At 38.0% G+C, this 17,971-nt stretch overlaps 3 protein-coding genes across 7 annotated transcripts in view; 1 reads left to right on the top strand and 2 right to left on the bottom strand.

Annotated features, from left to right (window-relative positions):
• The window catches only part of nherf2 (NHERF family PDZ scaffold protein 2), a 15,133-nt gene extending 4,075 nt beyond the window's left edge, over positions 1 to 11,058 (bottom strand). Inside the window, exons 1-4 of the mRNA XM_016506567.1 lie at positions 10,627 to 11,058; positions 9,266 to 9,496; positions 5,804 to 6,016; positions 2,309 to 2,503 (exon numbers count right to left, since the gene is read on the bottom strand). Of these exons, the coding sequence (XP_016362053.1) occupies positions 2,309 to 2,503; positions 5,804 to 6,016; positions 9,266 to 9,496; positions 10,627 to 10,860 (873 nt within the window). The 5' untranslated portion in view covers positions 10,861 to 11,058. The remainder of the gene's footprint in view (positions 1 to 2,308; positions 2,504 to 5,803; positions 6,017 to 9,265; positions 9,497 to 10,626) is intronic.
• A 1,926-nt stretch (positions 11,059 to 12,984) lies between these two features.
• On the bottom strand, positions 12,985 to 16,941 carry nthl1 (nth-like DNA glycosylase 1). Of its 5 annotated transcripts, none has more exons than XM_016506447.1 (7): positions 16,868 to 16,941; positions 16,535 to 16,726; positions 16,080 to 16,351; positions 15,838 to 16,008; positions 15,604 to 15,763; positions 13,567 to 13,672; positions 12,987 to 13,459 (listed from the first exon to the last, which is right to left on the bottom strand). In XM_016506447.1, the coding sequence occupies exons 2-7, from the start codon at positions 16,692 to 16,694 to the stop codon at positions 13,054 to 13,056; spliced, it is 1,275 nt and encodes a 424-aa protein (XP_016361933.1). In that variant the 5' UTR covers positions 16,695 to 16,726; positions 16,868 to 16,941; the 3' UTR covers positions 12,987 to 13,053. The 5 variants fall into 5 exon arrangements, with proteins under 5 accessions (XP_016361931.1, XP_016361933.1, XP_016361932.1 ...); XM_016506446.1 differs by having other exon boundaries at positions 16,825 to 16,912; XM_016506448.1 differs by having other exon boundaries at positions 16,535 to 16,723; positions 16,825 to 16,912.
• Positions 16,942 to 17,266: 325 nt separating this feature from the next.
• The window catches only part of LOC107703706 (tuberin-like), a 49,864-nt gene continuing 49,159 nt past the window's right edge, over positions 17,267 to 17,971 (top strand). The window contains exon 1 of the mRNA XM_016506421.1: positions 17,267 to 17,401. The gene's annotated coding sequence lies outside the window, so the exon portion shown is untranslated. The remainder of the gene's footprint in view (positions 17,402 to 17,971) is intronic.

The following is a 17,971-nucleotide window of genomic DNA, read 5'->3' as shown; positions in this document are numbered from 1 at the left end:
TATTATATTTATTACATAATTTTTTTATTTTATAGTGATATATTATAACATTACACTGCATTATTTATTATAGTGTTAATTATATAAATTTATTATATTATAATATACTAAATATAATAATTTACTATATTATAATGTTAAATTAAATGACGTATATAAATCTTTTGTCTCAACACATAATAATTGTCGGTCAGTATTTGTCCAGCAGGTGGAGAGTGAGGCCGCGCTACTTCCGCTTTCTGTGGAACTTCTTCCTCTTCCTGTCTTTGAAGAAGCCTTACATAACAAACTTTCATCTGACATTTTTCTCTGTTTCTCCAGCTGTGTCTGTCTGATAATAGAGTTTGGGGTGTGTAGGTTCCTGTAGGCAGTGAAACACAAACTGATGTAACGCCGTTTAGTCATTTTGCAGACTCTTTTATCCAAAGTGACTTATAATTGGGGAATATATAAAGCGATCCAGGTATTGTTCAAATAAGTACAAGCTAGGAAGGGAAGGAATAAATAAAGATTTTTTTTTCACAGACGCATGTGAAAGTCTGTGAGGCGTCCTGACGTTCATCTAGGAGGAAGTGTGTTTTTATCTGAAATATTAAAAGGTTTGTCACTGACTTTCTAATAAAGCGGACAAACATGCAGAGCGCCATAACCACTTCATCATTACACTTCTGAGGAATCGTATTCATAAAGTGCCACATCTAAAATCCATATAATGATAATAATAATAATACTGTAGAATCATCATCATCATCATAGTGAATAATAATAATAATAATGTATTATTTTAATTGACTGATAATATATATGATTAAATTATTATTTATTTAGTATTTTCTCCCCCCATTGGGAGCAACAGAACTAGGACATTAAAGATCCAGAACGGTAGGAAAAACATCATTAAAGGGGTCATATGATGCGATTTAAATTTTTCCTTTCTCTTTGGAGTGTGTGTGCAACGCATTTTATGGAGGACTGTTTCCTGATCCTGGTAGAGTAGACTACAATGCCGGCTGTTCTGACTCACAGACTGTAAGTACGTTTTTTTATATTTAAAGGATTTGCCACTGACGATTCAAACGCGAGTTTTGAGCAGTGTAGAGTAGGCTTGTTGTTTGTTGTTTCTCCAGTCACAAATGCAGAAATGGTTTTATGTTTACGCGGCGCGATATGCAATGCAACACGTAAAAACACAGTATAAGTCATTATAATTCGTAATTATGTCCCCACTGGATGCAACAAATGCCTCGTTTATAATGGGTTTTAATGCTTTTGTCTCTTCGCTCCGGCCGGACACGGCATCACAGTATGGTGAGGGGCGTAACATTTCCGTCACACGCTTGAGGTATTCGGCCAATCATAACGCACTGGATAGCTGGCCAATCAGAGCACACCTCGCTTTTCAGACCGATGAGCTTTGTAAAAATCGATGCGTTTCAGAAAGGCGGGGCATAGAGGAGAAACAATAATGTACAGTATGTGGAAAATAATGTGTTTTTTTAACCTTAAACCGCATAAACACTTTTCATTACACCAAATACACAAAATAATGTTCTTTTTAGCAACATCATATGACCCCTTTAAAGTACTCCATGTGACTCCAGTGGATTAACCTCAATTTAATGAAGCAACTCTTTATGCTTTGTTTGCAAGAAAAAAAATAATTTACGTGTTATATATTTACTCAACAACGAAAAAATATCCAGCACATTCACAGAAGCACTTTTGCTGCTTAATATTTTTATAAATAAAGTGGTAAATTATGTTTTTTTTACTTAAAAAAAAAAAAAAAAAGCACTTGAATGTGGTAGTTCCATTGCTCCCAACCGGGGGGAAAATGCTCTCGGATTTAATCATAAATATCCTCATTTGAGTTCTGAAGATGAGATGAGGGTGAGTAATTAATAACAGGATTTTCAATTTTCATTTTTGGGTGAACTATCTCTTTAACTATATTAATTCCTGAATTAAATACTTGACTATAAATAAGTGTTTTGCTAATGATATTCAAATGCATTCAGAGACAGTGAATTGAACACTGTTTGTCAGTCATAATTACTGATCCGTCTGTGATAATTACAGAAAACGGATACAAATTAAATCCATTAGGACGGATTTGCTCTCTCTGACGATCACGCCATCACACAAGCAAGCACTCTCTGCTCTAAAACAGGATCCTCCCATCAAGGAGTGGATGAGCCAGGCGTTTCTCTTCATTTACGTAATCTGCCTCTCTCCAGAAATCTAATTTAATCTAATCCAGTGCTGCTAATCTGGGCTAATCGAGTCTCGTGTAATCCCGTCCGATCACCTCGATGAGCCGGTCTCTCGGCCTCAGTCCCGCGTGCTCCGCCGGAGAGTCGGGGTCCACCGAGCGGACGAACTGACCCACGTGGGACTTTCTGCAGTGCAGGTTGAAGCCGTAGCCCTGCTCTCCTATGGTCATGTGACACAAGCGCGGACGCAGGTCCTTCGTTACCACATCCACCTCCGAAAGCGTCTCCTTCTGGAGAGAGAAAAGGAACGCAAGAACAGTAATGAACTTGAGAGGACGTTTAGGTCAACAAAACAGGAAAACGGACTCTTTTAGCTTCAACATTAGATAATGAGTCAATTTAAAAGGATAGTTCACCATAAAATTCTGTCATCATTTACTCACCCTCAAGTTGCATGAAACCTGTATGAGTTTCTTTCTTGTATTAAACACAATAGAAGATATTTTGAAGAATGTTGTTAACCAAACAGTTGCTGGTAGCCATTGACTTACAGAAGTCAACTGTTTGGTTAAAACAAACCATTTTTGGGTGAACTATCTCTTTAATTTCCAGAGTGAGATAATACAGGGAAAGTATTTGCTACAGGTTTTGTCTCGATGTGCAACATATTCTGCATATATTCTGTATATTTACTCAATAAAATAATCCATATTTATTACTTTAGACAAACAGAAATTCTCATCAAACAGTCTTTACAGATACATTTTTCTCAATTTATCTAGTGTTTTCTGTATGAAAATCCACAGAGGTGGCTGCGCCATTCATATTTTTTTTATATTTATTTTTTGTTTGCATAAAAATTGCAATTGATCGTTCTACATGTTGGTCAGATGATCCACTTCCTGTCTAAGTGGGCAGTTCTTGGCCAGAATTAGATGCATTATGGGTCAGACTTCATTCAATTTAGTCAAAGGTCCAGATGCGCTAGTATTTATTAACAAATAATTAATAATAAGAAACAAGTTTGACATTACAAGCATTACCAGCACAGCCATTCAAATACTAAGTTAATGCAATTACAAACACTTTATATGTCAAACAGTTGTGGTTATTTTTATAATTAGTTTTTATAAGTAAAAACTTATCAGTAGCAAAATTATATATATTTTTTTAATTTAGTTACAAATATTTAATGGTAAAACTATCTTCCATTACATATTTTTTATGCAATCATTTAGACTCATTTATCATTAAAATATACAGTTGCATTTATGTTTTATAATTAATTTTGAAAATGAATTTGCCTTCAGTTCACAGCAATTCACTTGAAAAGTTGTTTTTTTACTTAATCTTAAACATTTAATGGTAAAACTGTCTTCTAACACAAAATTAGTAAGCATTTGAATTTGTAGGTTCATTTATCTCACTTAACTGTAGTTATTTTTTATAAGTAGTTTTGACAATTAATTTGCCTTCAGTTGTGTACACAAGAAGTCACTAGCAAAAACAATTTTTTTTTAATTAGAAATAATTTTTGGTATAACTGTCTCCCAGTGCATTACAAAATATTTATACATTGGTTTAGTAATTTATTAATTCAAATTTTCATTAATTTATCATTTAATAATTTATTTCACTAAAATTAATAAATGAGCCTTTTTTAAATTAAAATGCATAAACAACTTTCTGATACTCAAAGTAAAAATATTAATATGCAAAACTGCATTTCATTAATATTATAAATATTTTATTTTTAACTATGTTGAGGTGTTGCATTCTCAGTGTTGCCACAAGGGGCGCCATAGAGGACATCAATATTAACAATATGTTTTCTTCTTCTACAGTCAGTTTTCTCATTCAGGTCAATTAGTGCTTTAATAATGACACATCTGGTTTAATGACACAGATGGCTGAAGAAAACTATCACCCACTTAAGTACTTGTTGCGGCCAACAAATATACACATTCAACAAGACTGCATTCCTGCACGACCTTTATCAGGCATTCACGTCTGCATTTGCTCAAAGTTTCTGGCCAAAGAGAGAGGAACAAACGGTCCTGTCTGATATCATATGCTGTATTATATGATATATGCACGACCCTGGGCCGTGCAGAAGGACAGTGTGAGCATGTGTGCGTGACCATTGGCTCATTTCCTTCAAGAAGTGAAACACGCCCAGGAGGAATAAGGGACATTCTGTGAGACACCATGTCACTTCCTGTTCTAAGACAATACAAGGGTGGTGTCTGTTTGTGTCCCATGGGGTAGAGTGACTGAAGAACCTCGCCTTACACACACATGTGCTTTAGCTCCTGAGGCTGAGACGCTGCTTAATCTAAACCAGCACACACACACACAAACAACACTCTCACTGAATTCTGGGAAAATACCCAGAAATCAGACACCCAGGACCAGAGAGTGGGAACAAAAAGCAGGTAAATGAGAATTAAGGTCATACAGAGAGAGAGAGAGAGAGAGAGAAGATGAGGACAGCGAATGAAAGAAGAGGGACAGATGCAAATGTAGTTTCACTTAATGGGATCAGATATATTTTTTATAGCATTTGATTTGTAAGGTCCACCTGCACTGCAAAACGTGCTTTAACAAGCTATTTTTTTTAACCTCCTTTTCATGTTAATGAAGCACATAATTCCCAGTCTATAATGTAAGTTAAGGTTTCTTTTGCAAAAAAACAAAAAAAACAGTTTTTAAGTAATTAAGGCTGATAAACAGGCTGATTTTGCTACTGTATCTTTAAGGCTTACAAATATAGTTTACCTACTATATACACTACCATTCAAGAGTTTGGGGTCAGTAAGATATTATTTATTTTTGGTTATTAAATATTATTTATTTTATAAAATATTTTTTATTTTATTTTTTTATAATTAATAAAAAAAAAAAAAAATAATACTTTTATTCCAGCAAGGGCGCATTAAATTGATTAAAAGTGACAGTAAAGACATTTATAATGTTATTAAATATTTCTATTTCAAATAAATGCTGTTCTTTTGAACTTTATATTCATCAAAGAATCCTGGAAAATAAAATGTATCACATTTCCACAAAAATATGAAGCAGCACAACTGTTTTCAACATTGATAATAATAAGAAATGTTTCTTGAGCAGCAAATCAGCATATTAGAATGATTTCTGAAGATCATGTGACACTGAAAACATTCAAATATAGCCAAATGAAAAACAGTTCTTTTCAATTATAATAAAATTTCAACATATTACTGTTTTTATTGTATTATCAAATAAATGCAGCCTGAGCAGTAGAGACTTCTTTCAAAAATATTAGTACTGTACCTTTAAGGCAGAACTCTGTGATGATTGGCTGACCTCTTTGCATGGGAATTAATGTACTATCTCTAAACTCGTAGATATGTTAAAGCATTATTTAAAATGTCTATACATTATATTGTATGTATCAGAGTCTATTCAAACTAACTGCACTTTAAAGTACAAATACGTACCAATACTAACACTAATTGAGTTACTTATGAGTTACAGGTTTGCAGGTCCTTCAGTTTCAATCCGCACCACATAATCAGCTCCATCATGAAGACCCTGCTGCTGAAACTCACCTGTGTGCTGGTCTCTGATACGCTGAGGTCACGCACCGGTTCAGGCTCGGGTGTGATGCTGGACTCCACAGTGAGTTTGGTGAAGGGTTCGGGCTCCGGTTCAGTCTTGTGTTCACCGGGTGACGACAGAGGCAGAAACACGGGTGACGCCAGACGGGCATGAGCTCTGTAGAGTGGAGAGCCATTCATTACTCCTCCAGCGCTGCTGGGACTCTACGAGAAGACAGTAAAGTAGACATTCAGCTGAATATTTCATCCTCCACAATGAACCTGAACGTCTGTGGTCGGTGTTTCTGCTTCAGCGGTCCAGCGTGTGAATGTCACTATTGTTTGTGTTGTGTTTGTGGTCACATGCCGGTGTTTGGGGAAGCTGCTTTGAAACTGTTGTTTGCCAAGAAACAACCTACTCATAATTGAAATAAGTGAGACCACAGTCAAACTAGCCTTCTGTTCGGCCTCGGTAGAAGTTATCACTCACTACACTGGTGCAATAATCATAAAAATTTAAATAAAACTATAAGATCAAATTAAATCAATAAACCACAAGAAGCTGTCTGTTACAGTGATTTTGAAACTCCCTTAACTGGCTTCTTGCTTTTATATAATGACAACAACAGCAATATAATAAAAATAGTTACATAAATACAGTAATACCACAGAAGAACCAACAATTCTTCCACCAAGTAGTTTAGTTCATTAGCCAAACTTCAGGCTGTTCATGGTTGCTAAGCAACATAGCAACTTGGCTAATTAACATGCATCAAATGTGGCTCATCCAATCAGAATTAAGAGTCAGAACAGAAAGAAGCTTAAAGGTGCACTAATCAATTTCTGAGAAACACTGTTGAATTTGGATCGAACCAAGCACCAAAATACACTTGTAGCCAATCACCAGTAAGGGGGCGTGTCCACTCATGATGGGGGAGGTGCCTGTTGCTGGAATACATTACTTGTCAAATCTGAACAGATTATAGGCATAATACACCTGATGATTTTGTAGATGTTTACAGAGATAAACCAAGCACGAAGCGTCACTCACCAGCAGACTTTTAAGTCATGCAACAAACTTGACCAGAAACAAGCGCCTTGTTGCTAGGGGATGCATGACAAAATAAAAACAATATGTTTTAAATATCAAACATGTTTAACACCCTTCAGCTGAATGGCATCAAAGTTGGAAGCTAAATAATCGGAGTCTGTACCATTCATACACTACGTGTTTTTTTTACAACTGGCCAAAACCTTGTTGACTCGTCCAGACTGTAAATCGGGCCAAAAGTTAATTTCTAATAAAAAGCCAGACTTTTAGTTGCTCTCCAATACTGTTAGATAGTCGTTGGTTTAGTCTGCAGGTAATAATAAAACAAACAATAACATGACTGCAATTTGACCATCTCTGGATTATGTTGTTTACAGGACTCTTGCTGTGTGCTGATCCGGCAGCCGTCTGCTACCTAAGCATGTGTCAACACACTTCACCTGAACTGGACACATCGAGGTCAGTAAAGAGCTTAGACAGCTCCAGTCAAACACCTCTAGATGAAGCCAGACTGAAGCTCCTGATGGAGGGCAGGTGTGTGTGTGTGTGTGTGTATTAAATTTATCCTTCATGTCTTACTGTAATCTTGGCCATGGTTGATTTCACAGCAGTGTAAATTCAATATTTTGAGATGTATCCAATAACTTGCATAAACTCAAAAATATGAACATTATTAGCAATCAGTTCATTGACATTGAAACACACCGTGGTCAGGTTACTCTTGTTGCGTGTGAAGCCACATTTAGTCTGGTTCATATGATGTTCTTTGCAGTGGTGTCATTTTAGTATCATCGATAAACTACATACTTTTTGTAAATATTTTGTTAGTTTATTTTAATAACCCTGCTTTGCATAGTTTTGGTTTTCAAAAATGTCACACAACCTGTCCATGTTCACAAGCCTAATTTGACTAGCTTCTATCAAGTGACACATTTCCATTGATTGGACCGTATGCAGACTTAATTTTATTTGTTAAACCCTGGTGTTCCCGTGAAAAGCACATTACAAATACAAGCTCTTCTTGAGCTTATTAGGCCGATCAAGAATATTATTTTTTTTGATCAAGAATAAACTTCACTTTAACAAAACAGAGCACACTGAATTTAATGAATTTAATTTAGTTATTAAATTAATATCATTCACCAGTCTGAATACTTAGCTTTAATAAGAGGTCTTAAAGGGATAGTTCACCTAAAAACGAAAATTCTGTCATAATTTACTCACCCTCAAGTTGTTCCAAACCCGTACGAGTTTCTTTCTTCTATTGAACACAAATTAAGATATTTTGAAGAACGTTGGTATCAAGACAGTTGCTGGTAGCCATTGACTTCCACAGTATGGAATAAAAATACAATGGAAGTTCATGGCTACCAGTAACTGCAACATTCCTTAAAGTATCTTCTTTTGTGTTCAACAGAAGAAAAAATCATACAGGTTTGGAACAACATGGTGAGAAACCGGGTGAGTAAATGATGACAGAATTTTCATTGTTGGGTGAACTGTCCCTTTAAATGAAATAATATCACAAAAATTTGGCCCTAAAATAGCAAATGCATGGCTAATTTTAATTACAACAAACACTGAATGACTATTATTAATGCATCCTGTTTAATAATCAGCAAATAAAGGTTACAGTTTAACTCTCCATTCTCTATCAAGTAAGAAATGTGACAATTCTGCTTTCAATTGAATCCATTAATGACTCTTAGTACTTGTGAAGAATGGGGTATATTTGTAGCAATAGCCAAAAATACATTGTATGGAGCAAAATATAGATTTTTCCTTTATGCCAAAAATCATTAGGATATTAAGTAAAGATCATGTTCCATGAAGATATTTTGTAAAATTCCTACTGTAAATATATTAAAACGTAATTTTTGATTAGTAATATGCATTGCTAAGAACTTCATTTGGACAACTTTAAAGATGATTTTCTCAATATTTGGATTTTTTTACACCCTCAGATTCCAGATTTTCAAATAGTTGTATCTCGGCCAAATATTGTCCTATCCTAACAAACCATACATCAATGGAAAACTTATTTATTCAATTTAAAAAAATTAATCCTTATGACTGGTTTTGTGGTCCAGGGTCACATATCATTTTAGCAGAATAATGCAGTTATTCAACAACCATTAACACAGTGAATGTCAATCTGGTATTTTTTTAAAAATGTAACTCTTCTGAATTCTGGATTCCCAACCCTATTCTTTGTACAGTGCGATCTAAATATAGCTCACTGCTCCTCTCTGGGCTGGACTTCCTCCTTGACTTCCTCTCATGGAGTCTCCAATATGAGGGAAGTACTTATACAGAGATAGAGACTGTATGGGCACTACATTCTGATGTACAGACTACAGTCTGATGGCGATGGGATGTTTCACCTACACAGATGCAAGCACTCACATGAGAGGTCTTCTCACCTTATTAATGAAAATGCCCTCTGAGCTCTGTCTGCTGTAGGGAGGAGTGGCGGAGTCTCTTGGGGAGGCGCGGGGAGAGGACGCCGCTGAGGAGCGAGAGGACAGAGAGCCCATCTCAATCGCCCTATCCTCCGTACATGGCAGACCGTGAAACTTCAGGAACTCTTCGGTGACCCGGTCCACCACCAGCAGCCTGGTGCGGTGCTCCACCTCCAGGATCCTCTGCACAACCTGAGAGACACACAGAATGTAACACTCCCTAAAACATACCACAAAGTATTACCATGCGATTTTGGAACATGGTACAATATAAGCTACGGTTTGCAAACAAACAAAGTTTATCGGAATGGAAAATTTGTTTGCAAAAAAAGTTTTGCAAGCGAATGGAAATTTTGTTGTGGAAACGTAAAAGTTTAGCAAGAAAACAAAAGTTTTGCAAACAAATGCAAATTCTGAACAAAAGTTTTGCATGTGAAAGAAAAGTTTATTGGGGGAATGGAAAAATTTTGCACACAAAGTTTATTGGGGGAATGCAAGTGTTTTGCATGTGTACGCAAAGTTTATCAGGGGAACGAAAATGTTTACTGTACGAACACAAAGCTTATCGGGGGAATGCTAAAGTTTTGCAAGTGAACACAAAGCTTGGAAGAAAATGCAAAAGATTTGAGTTTAAACGTAATGTTCATTGTGGGAATGCAAAAGTTTTGTGAGCAAATGTAAAAGTGTTGATATTGAATGCAAAGTTTCTCTGGGAAACACAAAGGCATTGAATTATAATTTTTCCTCCCTTTTATACCATCACCACTTCCCTTTAGACACTCCTTGCCATATAAAATCCATGGTATGAATATGAAGTCATTCAGCATGGTATTGACATTTTATATAGGCTATTATCACAACAGTACTTTTATATAAAAATGTATTAAGGTGGCATTAGACACTACAGTAAAAAGTAAACTTATTGCACCGTTTTAAGAGGCCCCGTATCTATTTATTATGGGTTTACAGTGGTTTCCACGGTAGGCCTAAGTGTTTGTAAGGGTGGAGGGGAAAGTTTTGTAGGTTTCGCAGAGGCGAGACTGCAGTGTTTTCTTAACATCAACACACAATGATCCAATCTTAAACAAATACCCATTGCGCTGTTACCTGAGTGTGGAATATAACACACTGACTGTGTCTCAAAACATAGTGAGACCCCTATATAGACAGCACTGTGGGTCTCACGCGCGTTTTTGGAACTTTCGGGCGCATTTGGAACGTTCATCAGTATGATTCACAAAAATGCTGTCTAGGTAGGCAGCTCACTAGGTTGTGAGACACATCCCTGTGAAGTGGTCCGACAGGTTCTCCTCTCTCGTTACCTGCTGATGCGTCTCTCCCTCCACGTTCTCTCCGTTCACCTCCACCACCCGGTCGCCGGACCTGAGACCGGACAGGTCCGCGGGGGAGCCCGGCTCGATCCTGCGGATGTATTGCGCTCCTCGGTTGCGTTCGCCGTGCAGATGAAACCCGTACCCGCGATCTCCTTTAGTCACATAACACAGCCGTGGACGGAGCTCCCGCTCCAGAATCTCTCTCTCCAGAGTGTTCGCCATATCCAACTGCAGCCGTGTGCAATCACAACACAAATATAGCCTGCTCTATAATATTATAAGCTTGAGTAAAGTTTTGGCGGATGCATTATTCCACATGCTGAGTCTGTAGGCGTTGTTTCTTATTTATTTAATAGTACAGAATAAACGGAATGTAATAGAAAATATTTTTTTTTTACAAGTTCAATATTAAAAATGTGATAGAATAAAAAATTATAATAAACAAGCTAAATAAAACCCAAATAAACGCTTTAATCCGCTAAACGCCTTACGTGCGCAAAACCGTGTCCTCCGTTAGTTGTAAAAAATCCCGCATGTTACAAAAACGTTCACTTCAATTCGTGTTAAAAATAGCTCTTTACTCGAGCGTGTCTTCCACTAAATGACTCTCTTCATAACAGTCCAATAAGTTCAGTAGCCGTTCCTCCAGCCCAGCTTCCGTCAGTCACGCATCCCACAAGCGTTCACACTGTTAAAACGACACGCATTCTTCTTATAATGTATACTAATATGATAAATCAGTAATAGTGTGGCTCTTGAGTTCAATATCTGAGCACGGAACGCATCAGTGTGCGAGTGCGAGACAGAACAGGTGTTAGAGGATGAGACCGACCGGAGGAACTGTGAAGTGTGTGTGTGTGTGTGTGTGTGTGTGTGAGAGAGAGAGGATTGGAGAGATCAGATGTTGGATAAGTCACAGATATCCATGCGGAACTCTTCCTCTTCACCTGTGTTTTATGGACAGATCTGGGATCAGCTCATCTAACCCACACTGATTCAGTAATAGACACGTAGCTGACCTGCAGCAGGGATGATCGACTGCTGTGTAAAAGGGCCACTGCATTTAAAACAGGCCAGATCGCCCACACGTTCAGCTGCAAATCTGCTGGACACTAAAACACAACAATTAAACCATTGAGCTAGAAAACAGTAAGGATACAATGAGTACAATTAATGCATAACGCTAAATGTACTGTAATCTGATCAGACTGGGATCTGGTTCTTTTCTCATATTTACAAGTGTGCGTGTGTGTGTGTGTGTGTGTGTGTGTGTGTAAGTAAACACGGATTTTATGTGTATATGTGTGAAGTATTTACTTTTTTTGGCAGTTCTGCCCTCTGGTGTTGACAACAGTTGAGGCTTGAATTAAATCAAGTTTTCATCTGCTTTCAAAATGAAACCTCATATAGTGAATACTGCCTAGAAAAAATATGAAGGAACACTTAAAGGGATAGTTCACCCAAAAATGAAAATTTGCTGTTAATTTACTCACTCACAGGCCATTCTCATTTTTGAGAATAAAAAAGCATATCAAGGAACACAAAATTCATATCGGTGGTTCCTGAAGATATATTGAGGTCTTATGAAGCAAAATGATCAGTCTGTGGAAGAAACTGAACATCATTTACAAAATTATTACCTGTAATCCAGAGCCTCAGGCAAACGGTCTGGGGTGATGTCCGGTTCACGAATCATTCTTTTGAACCGGTTCTTTTGGACTGAAGTGTCTGAAACAGTTCGTGACTCGAGCAGCACAGATCTACAGGTTACTCAATCAAATCGCACTTTCGGACGTCTGACAGTCACTCGGACTCGAAATGAGGCAAAATAGCGGCGTATCTGATCCTATGATGAATGAATCATATAGCGCTGGCTCCAGTTCCTCCAGCAGTCACTGAACTGAGGAAACAGTTCGACGTGAATACTGCCTAGAAAAAATATGAAGGAGCACAACAGTTTTCAACATTGATAATAATCAGAAATGTTTATTGAGCAGCAAATCAGCATATTAGGATGATTTCTGAAGATCATGTGACACTGAAGACTGGAGTAATGCTGAAAATTCAGCTTTGATCACAGGAATAAACTACATTTTATGATATATTAAATTTAAAAAAGTTATTTTAGCATTGGTAAGCATAATTTCTTAAAAAAAAAACAAGTCCAATAAATATAATGCATAAATATTAAGGTAGTACACTAATATGCAATTCTGTATTGTACTGTGGGCACACTCACACATGTAGAAATGATAGCATACTGTTCTGAACAATGTAATTTAATGTAAAACTAATACCGAACACTAACACTTTTATGTTTTCCATTTCAGTTCCAATTTATTTGATATAAAACCTACAAAACGAATTAAAGTGACATTTGTTTTGCATTTACACAGTACTTTGTTGAAACTGATTCTAAGTCTCTGCTGTCCTTTGTGTCTGGTGTGAAGTGTTCTGTTGTGCTCCTGCTCTCCCTTTCCTCCTGCTTCTCTTTTTAAGGACAGATGGAGCGTCTTCTTCTGATGTCAGCTGTTCTTGTACCTGGTTTCCTGGCACTTCCTGTTTGGCTGTGTTCTTGCTCCTCTGAGACAGGGATGCATCCGCTGGCTCTTCTTTGACCTGTGCTGTTGGAGATGCTAGTTTGTCATCGGGACCGTTAATGGCAGGTTTTGCAGGGCTGGATTTGAGCTTCTTTGGAGACGATCGGTGGGCGAAGGGACAGGTGTGCTGATTGAGACATACGGAGCACAGCGGAGCAACAGGCAAACACACCTGCTGCCCGAAACCAACCAGCAACCAGTTGATCTCACTCCACAGATCTCTGTGAGAAGAGAGAAGACGGGTAAAAATGGTACTTCAACGAAATTGTTGTGATGCTATCTTGCAGAGATGAACGTTCGCAACAACAGGACCGAAAATAGAGGTTACCGTGGCAACCACTCCTCGAGAGCTCTCCGCGTTTCCTCTGGCGTCTTGGTCCCCTTCTTGGTCCATCCGAGTCTGTTTGAGATTCGGTGAACGTGGGTGTCCACGCCTACACACACACACACACACACACACACACACACACACACGAGCACACAATAACACTTAAAGGGATAGTTCACCCAAAAATGAAAATTTGCTGTTAATTTACTCACTCACAGGCCATTCTCATTTTTGAGAATAAAAAAGCATATCAAGGAACACAAAATTCATATCGGTGGTTCCTGAAGATATATTGAGGTCTTATGAAGCAAAATGATCAGTCTGTGGAAGAAACTGAACATCATTTACAAAATTATTACCTGTAATCCAGAGCCTCAGGCAAACGGTCTGGGGTGATGTCCGGTTCACGAATCATTCTTTTGAACCGGTTCTTTTGGACTGAAGTGTCTGAAACAGTTCGTGACTCGAGCAGCACAGATCTACAGGTTACTCAATCAAATCGCACTTTCGGACGTCTGACAGTCACTCGGACTCGAAATGAGGCAAAATAGCGGCGTATCTGATCCTATGATGAATGAATCATATAGCGCTGGCTCCAGTTCCTCCAGCAGTCACTGAACTGAGGAAACAGTTCGACTCAGAGTCGGACCAAAGATGAGCTTCTGATATGTGCATGAGTGAACTGAGCACTTGAATGAAGGGGTGAAATTATAGTTTATATGGTTTCTCATAACTTGGTGAGTATATTAAGACTAGTTTATTCACTTTATATGCTTTATGCTTTATATGTACGTTACATCATTGCGTGATTATGTAAACAAACTGGTGAATCAGTTTTTTGAACCAGAAACAAACTGTCCGAAAGAATCAGATTTCTCCATTGTCTGATTACAGGTAATAATGTTGTAAATAATGTTCAGTTTCTCACACAGACCGATCGTTTCACTTCATAAGACCTCAATATATCGTCAGGAGCCACAGGTATTAATTTCATGTTCCTTGATATGCTTTTTTCAATTCTCAAAATCAGGCAGCCGCTGACTTGCATTTTATGAATCACCAAGGACCACAGTTTCAGCTAAAAATCTTTAGCTGAGTTCTGAGTTTTCTTGAGTTCTACTCAAGAAAAAAAGTCACCTACATCTTGGATAGGGAAGTAAATTAACAGCAAATGTTCATTTTTGGTGAACTATTTCTTTACGGTAAAGACAAGAATATAAATACTGTATCTAAAACTCATAAATTATAAAGATAAACTTGAAACTTTGACTTGAAAAAGCCTTGTGTGAAAGTGAACAGAGATGGGGAGCTTAAAGTGGTCATATGATGTTGCTAAAAAAAACATTATTTTGTGTATTTGGTGTAATGAAATGTGTTTATGCGGTTTAAGGTTAAAAAAACACATTATTTTCCACACACATCTGAATATTTGGGTTGAACTGTTCTGGAACAGTGTTGTAAATACAACTTAACCACTGATTTCTTGTTGTGTTATCTTTTGGAAGACCAAACAAAATATTTTCGCTTTCACAACGAAACACAGCATCTCCACGACATGGAGGCGGCAGCAATAATACTACAGCAAGAATAAAAGTTATGCCTTCTTTCTTTGCGTGAACATTTGGGCGGCGTTATGCAAATCTTCCCATACAGTGACGTAGACATGTGGGGGCGTGTTTAAACGAGGCGTTTTAGGAGGGCGTGGACGAGTCTTAACTTTTATAAAGAATATCTCTTTGGGTTTGAGACTTTAGTCTTTGCAACTTTAGGGATCTTATCTATTCACAAACAGCTTGTAACACTCCAAAGAGAAAGGAAAACTTTAAATCGCATCATACGACCCCTTTAAAGGAAGTTTTGAAATGTTTAAGAATGTAGGATGTTGCAATGGTGTTCCAACTGGTTGCAAGAATGTTCTTTGATTTTTCATCAACCATTATGGGAAATCTGTATGTCTGCTTGGGTAGAGAAGTTGCAGCAATATGATTCAGAACAGACAGACACTGTGTTAAGCCAAAATATAAATTTCCGCCCTACCGATTCCTGACACCTGGTTCCAGGCGATGTCCATGGCCAGGTGGGCCATCTTGGGACCAACGCCCGGCAGACGCATCAGACCCTCCACTGTGTCAGGAATGTCTCCGCCGAACTCCTGCTGGATCAGAGCCGTGGCCTGTTTGATGTACTTCACCTTTTTCTGAGAAGAAGTTTGTGAGTTTTTGATTGCTCTGATTATACATACATGTATTTGAACACATAAGAGTCATTTACCTTCCAAAAGCCCACGGGGTAGATGAGTTTACCCAGAGTCTCATCGTCCAACTCGAGTACGGCGTCCACACTGAGCCCATGCTCACGTAATCTCTGCATAGCACCAGCCGTCACGTGATCTTTCGTTTGACTGGACAGCATTAAGGAGATCAGCACCTGGTAACGACGCACCTGAGAAAAGAACCGAGAATTTTGATTGGCTGTCGGTTACCTCAGGTGATCTGCGATCGGTTCTCGCTCACCTCAGGCGGGGCCTCGGTGTCGTAGCATTTCCCTGCTCCCATTTGGTCCACGGGCGCATCCCGTTTGCTCCTCATCTCCCTGATGAATGACAGCTGTGTTCTCCAATCACGCGGCTCCCAGCGCTCCCTCTTTAGCTCCGCCCCTTCCTCCTCCTCATACTCCACCTTCACACGGCCCCGCCTTGGTTTTCTAGGTGACGTCAAAGCGGCTTGCTCATCCACTGCTTCTTCTTTCACTTTTGTGGTTGTGTTATTGCAATTTGTCACAGTCTCTGTACAAAAAAAAAAACTATTAAAATAATATTAAAACACATGCATTAATTATATAAAAATATATAATTTAATTCATAATTAAATTATAGAAAAAATATATAAAATGATTAGAATTTATATAAAATATTTAGAAAAATATGATTTAAAATAGTTTTTAGTTCCACCTGAGCAGTTCGTCTAACCTGCAGGAGTTTCTGCATGTGTTTGCAGTGGAGCATCTGAAATACTCTGCTCGTGATCTTCTGCTTTCACGTTTGGAGAATCATCTTCTGATTTAAGCCCTTGAGCCATTCTGGATCTCAATCTGCGAATTCCTCCTTTATTTACAGCACTTTTCCCCATAGTTTCAGTTGCACAAGTGCCTAATACAGCTACTGAATCGGTGAAATATGGAGAGTTCATTCTTACAGTCAAACGATTGAATATATAAACACATAAATTCCGGACTGGCGCCAACATTAGATGACATTACCTGACTTTATGTCAGATATAACCTCAGTTTTGCTAAAACGCACCTCCTGAATACAACACCCCTTCCCGTGCTGTCGATACCGATGTCCGACTCCTCAATGAATCATTCGTTTGAACCGGATCTTTTTTTAATTAATTGTCTGAATCGCAGTGAATGGATCCGAGCGGATATATCATACGGAATGATGAATCACTGAATCGATTGTTTGAATGTTTCATCCAAAATGAACTGTTCGAAAGAACCGATTTGCGGAAATGAATCAGACTCTTCAGTTTTATAAGCGATGATCATTTGTAGTTTCTCAACGCCGCCTGCGCTTGTAAAGTGAAGGCGCGCTCGCGGCTCTCAGAACTACAATTCCCTGCAGTCATCTGTGACGTGACGTGTTTTTGTAGGAAGTGTATGCCCGTGTATTAAGCATGACTTCCGGGGGGCAGTAAAGGGGGCTGGTGAGAGCAGGGGCAGTGCTGTTGGCTGAGACACTGCCTGACAAATACATGCATAAATTGGGAACGATTCAGTTATATCTTTCAGTTATATGTTCTCGATATCATCCCACCTCCATCATCCGCAGACGGTAAATAACTGTGTTTGTTTGTTGCAGTGGCTTGTTGTTTATGGATTGATACTGGTTTATTTATTTGCCTGCATTTATACGGTTTATTTGGCTTGTTTATTTTCAGGTGTTGTCTCTGTCACAGTCAATTGATCCGCTTTAAAATGCACGCTTTTTTGTGCATTGATTGAACTGAACTGTCACGAGGTGTCAGACTTTTGACTTCTGTGCATTGTTGTCCTGCCATGTTTTCCTGCTAAAAGAGGCGATATATCAGTCAAATAGACTGTTATTTATGTTAAAGAAGGAGTTGTCAATCTTTTCTGACCCAGGGAGCCACTACCAGACATTCAGAGGCCCTGGGCCCCTCAATACATGTGTAATTTTTCTTTAATTACGTGAGAAATATTAAAAATGTTATTCATATTCGCTTAGGCTTTGATCATAATTAAAAAAAGAATATTTAAAATAGAATATTTTATAACATACTGAATATATGACTTATTTGTAATTTTTAAAGAAAATGTTTTACTCAGAAAATATGCTAAAAGACATTTTTAAAAAGGTCTCTCCCGGAAGAATTTTAGAATT

Source organism: Sinocyclocheilus anshuiensis, unplaced genomic scaffold (assembly GCF_001515605.1).
Source record: "Sinocyclocheilus anshuiensis isolate Anshui unplaced genomic scaffold, SAMN03320099.WGS_v1.1 scaffold274, whole genome shotgun sequence".
Taxonomy (NCBI): Eukaryota; Metazoa; Chordata; class Actinopteri; order Cypriniformes; family Cyprinidae; genus Sinocyclocheilus; species Sinocyclocheilus anshuiensis.
Note: the sequence above shows the minus strand (reverse complement) of the source record. Positions and strands in the feature narration are given on the sequence as shown.